Raw genomic sequence first — 4,688 nt, forward strand, 5'->3', positions numbered from 1 at the left:
ATAAAAACTGTTTAGTGCTGTCCCCATAGGCTGAAAATCATAGAGAGCTGTGTGTCAGTGAAATCGTAGGGACATTGGCTGACAGAAACGGAGACAGGATCCAGGCTCCTGATTTACACCCTTCTTTTATTTGGCTCTGACCATGATTTAGAATGCTACATTCCTATCAAACTGTTGATGTAAATGGACATTTTTCAAGGTCTGTTTTCCTCTAAAAGTTTGTGATATGTCCACCATATTTTTAAATTATGGCATTTAAGTCATAAAAATATGAGTCTGCGGAAGACATTTCCCTCTGCTTTCTATCCATGTCCCGTACTGTAAAACCACCACAGGACAAACGATGAGTGAAACCCAACCAGATGTGTAACTATAATAAGTTTAAATACATAGTTTTAAAAAGTTGTCTGAGTTTCCTATGGAGAATCTATGAGTCCTGCTTAGACAAGTGGCACTTAGCATTTTCAGTAGAAAAGCAAAAGCCCAGGCAACAGAGACAGAATGCCCTCAGGATTTGCGTTTCCTCAGGATACATACTGAAGCTCAGCTCTTGGACAGTTACTCTAGATTGCAACTCCTCCTTATGTCTCCTCTCAGAAGTTACTTATTCCTGACTCTCTTAGGCCAGCTCTGGCCTTGTCTTTAATCAGCTCCGTGTGCAGGAATCATGAAGATCTGCTTTCTGCTGCTGATCCTCTCTATGTATTTCTTCCAGATCAACCAAGGTAAGTACCAAGACTGCTGAACTCCTGACCAGACATGAGTACACTGGCTCAAAGAACTGGTGATAAATGAGTTTTGGGTCTGAGGAGCAATCAGCAGGAGAGAATTCCTAGGGTCAACACCCTGCAGCCAACAGCCATCAGGGACTTCATTCTGTGGCCCAGGTATCAGGGCAATGAGCTTGTCCAGAATGAAGAGCTAGAAATAGAGATTTCTCAAGATCTTCAACCACCATCTTGTCATGGTCATCTAGGAAATATTCTTTGTAGAAACCATTCTTTCTTATCCCCAGGAAGGCAGATCTCACCAAGAAGCCAGATTTCTATCAAGAGTCAGGCACCTGCTCCTTTAGTGCCTTTCACAGGCCCATTTAACACATGACTGCAATACACTTGGATAATGCGGAATATGAACTTGATGTTTTAGATTAGGTAAGTTCAAGACAGATGATGCATGTCTTGAAAGGTCGTTTGTAAGAAGCAGAGACTTAGAATGAAGTACAAGTACTCTCATTTTATATTATTCCTCACAGTGTCCCTGTGAATAAAAGGAAGCCATATGACTATTTCTTGGATAGAAAGTCTACTCTAATCACATAACTTATGTTCAGTAGGTCAAGAGCCCAATCCAAGGGATGAGGGATCAAGTGAACCATCATCACTGCATAGCAAAATCTTGAACTCCTAATGTAACTGAATTACTTCACACAAAGACCATTGCTAATTCTTTCTTCTGATTAGCCCAGTCTAGTAAAATTAAAAGCCAGAGTTTCATTCTACAGATTAGCAGAAGGAGATGATCAGCCAGAGGTATACTTAAGAAGAATGAGAATCAAAACAAGGGCAGGAGATTCCATCATGGTCCAGGCATTGCTTTTCTGGATTTTCTAATCTGTGAAGACAAGGGACACATTTGTCATCTGTTATATCAGGGAGGCATTGAGTGAACTGAGTTCTCAGTCTCTCCTTGGCTCTAAAATAGACCTATTCTATTAAACCTCTTCTGCTTAGCCATTGCCTTGGTTTAGTTTTCTGATGTGATATGATAGTCTTAAAAACAACAAATGGAAAAAAGTTTATTTTATCTCCCAGTTTAGTATATGATACACTGTGGCAGGGAAGCCAGGGCAATGGGAACTAAAGTAGGTAGTCACACTGTATCCACCTAATGGATACTGTTGTCTACTTGACACAATCTATAATGGCATGGGAAAAGAATATCAATTAGGTATTGTCTAGGTTATCTATAGGTGATTGTCTTTGTTGCATTAACTGAAGTAAGAAGACCTGCCCATTAAAAATTGTCACCATCTCCAGGGTTTAGGGCCTGAACTGTAAAAGACTGCAGAAAGGGAACTAAGCAGTGGCATGCAAGTTCTCTATCTATCTATCTATCTATCTATCTATCCATCTATCCATCCATCTATCATCTATCTATTCGTCCATCTATCTACCTATCTACCTATCTATGATCTATTTATCTATCATCTATCTATCATCTATCTATCTATAATCTATCTATCATGTATCTATCTATCATCTATCTATCATCTATCTATCTTGCTAATAGTAACTATCTCACTGTCTTACTCTCTCCCTTGCTTGCTGTCTCCCTCTCTTGAACTCTCTCTCTTTCTCTCACTCTGTCTCTCTGACTGTCCTCTCCTATTTCTCTGTCTCTCAAAGTGTATGTATTCTGTCTGTCCATCTCTCTCTCTCTCTCTCTCTCTCTCTCTCTCTCTCTCTCTCTCTCTCTCTCTCCCTCTCTCTCTCTTTGTCTCTCTGTCTCTCTCTCTCTCTCTCTCTCTCTCTCTCTCTCTCTCTTTCTCTCTCTCTCTCTCTGTCTCTCTCTGTCCCTCTTCTCTCTCCTCTCTTCTTTTGATTGTGGTTATGACAACTAATTTCTTCAACTTCCTGCCACCTTGATATTTTTGTACTAATAAATTGTAACATGTAATTATGAACTAAGCCCTTTCTCTCATAAGTTGCTTTTCTCAGGATATTTTTCCATAGAAACTGAAAAAGAAACTTCAATAAGCCATAGTCCAAAATCAGAGAGCAACGAAGGAGTTCATTATTCCTCATTTTCTCCATTTATATGATCCATGATGCGTGCCTGGGAATCGTCCAATACACAGTTAAAATGGATTATCTCACACTGATTAACACAACCAAGATAATCTCAACAGACATAACGGAGGCCCTTTTTCCAAGTGACTCTTGAGACTCTGTCAAGCCAATAATTTAAAACGATTAAAATTTATCAACATTAAAGAGGAGAAACATATATACATATATGTATATATACAGATTTATGATGCCATTAAGAAAAACAAACTCAGCAATATGCTTTCAAAACTTGATCTCTATTGCTCATTCTAATGCAAGTATTTCACCATGGAACATAGAATACACAAAGCATCCTCTTAGAGTCATGCCAGCATCCACCAGCTCCATAAAAGGAAACAAAATCTGGATATGGTAACCTCTGAAGGGTCTGATTAGGGATGATCATTATAGAGATCAATGTTAGATTTAGAGCATTGCTCTTTCAACAATCATACACAAGAAAAGACAGAACCCCCAAAATGTAGAGAAAAGCTATGATACAGAACTCAAAAAGAGGGGTTTAGTGTTAGGAAGTAGATGGGTTAAGCTGTGATGCATCTTTGAGGAAGTTCTGGGATGGGAAAGTCGAGCATCACTCCCTTTCCTCCCACCACCATAGCATCACAGTCCCACTGAAGAGTTTGTGGTGATGAGAATTTACTACAGCCAGAGATCATGGTTCTTCCTATAATCCCAACATCTAAGAGGATGAGTCAAAGCCATCCTGAAATACATAATGAATTCCAAGCCAGTGAGGCCTATAGAGTGATACCCTGTCTCAAAATGAATAGAAAAGAAAGTATTCTACAATTGTTTTCTAATGTAAAAACCACAGTCTATGTGGATATTTAGCTGTGGGACTCTCCCTGGTGTGTTAGTTCAAGACATCTCATATTTTATTACATGTCCAGGATACAAGTTATAAAATTATTTCTTTTGAATGTACTTTGTATTGAACTCTTATATGATCATCAGAGTGCTAAATGTGACCACAGTGATAGCCAAGAGACTAAGGTTTTTCTGTTCTTTTCTTTTCTAACAGCTTTTGGCCGTGATACAAAAGAATGTATCCAAAGAAAAGGTTTCTGTCACTACTTTGAATGTCCATGGTTGTATAATTTTGTTGGCTCCTGTTATAAAGGAAAAGGCAAGTGTTGTCAAAAATCCTATTAATATACGAGAAGTCACATAAACAATATGGAATCAATGCTTTAAAAAAATAAACACCCTGAGGTGTTGCTTCTTTTTTTCTAGATATTTTCTTTATTTATATTTGGAATGTTATCCATTTTCCTTGTTTCCCTTCCGAAAACCCCCTATCCCATTCCCCCTCCCTACGCCCCACACCCCCACTCCCCACACCCCCCATACCCCCCACCCCCACCTCCACCCCACTCACTAACCCACCCACTCCTGCTTCCCTGTCATGGAAATCCCCTGCACTAGGGCATCCAGCATTTACAGGTCCAAGGGCCTCTCCTCTCATTGATGTCTGACAAGGCCATACTCTGCTACATTTGCGGCTGGAGCCATGGGTCCCTCCATGTGTACTCTTTGGATGGTGGTTTAGTTCCTGGAAAGCTCTTGGAGGTATGCTTGGTTGATATTATAGTTCTTCTAATGAAGTTGCAAACCCCTAATTTCCTTCAGATCTTTATCTCCTCTATAGGGAAACCCATGCTAAGCCCAAAGGTTATATGTAAGCATCTGCCTCTGTCTTTGTCAGGCTCAGACAAAGCTCCCCAGGAGACAGCTATATCAGACTCATGTCAGAAAGTACTTCTTGGCATCTACAATAGTGCCTGGGTTGGGTAACTGAATATGGGATGGATCCCCAGGTGGGGCAGGCTCTGAATG

At 40.0% G+C, this 4,688-nt stretch overlaps 1 protein-coding gene across 1 annotated transcript; it reads left to right on the top strand.

Moving 5' to 3' along the window:
* The first annotated feature begins 667 nt into the window (after positions 1-667).
* Positions 668-4,004, top strand: LOC127668326 (beta-defensin 38-like). Its single transcript, XM_052161839.1, has 2 exons — positions 668-725; positions 3,874-4,004. The coding sequence occupies exons 1-2, from the start codon at positions 668-670 to the stop codon at positions 4,002-4,004; spliced, it is 189 nt and encodes a 62-aa protein (XP_052017799.1).
* Positions 4,005-4,688: the final 684 nt, after the last annotated feature.

Source organism: Apodemus sylvaticus, chromosome 18, assembly GCF_947179515.1.
Source record: "Apodemus sylvaticus chromosome 18, mApoSyl1.1, whole genome shotgun sequence".
NCBI lineage: Eukaryota > Metazoa > Chordata > Mammalia > Rodentia > Muridae > Apodemus > Apodemus sylvaticus.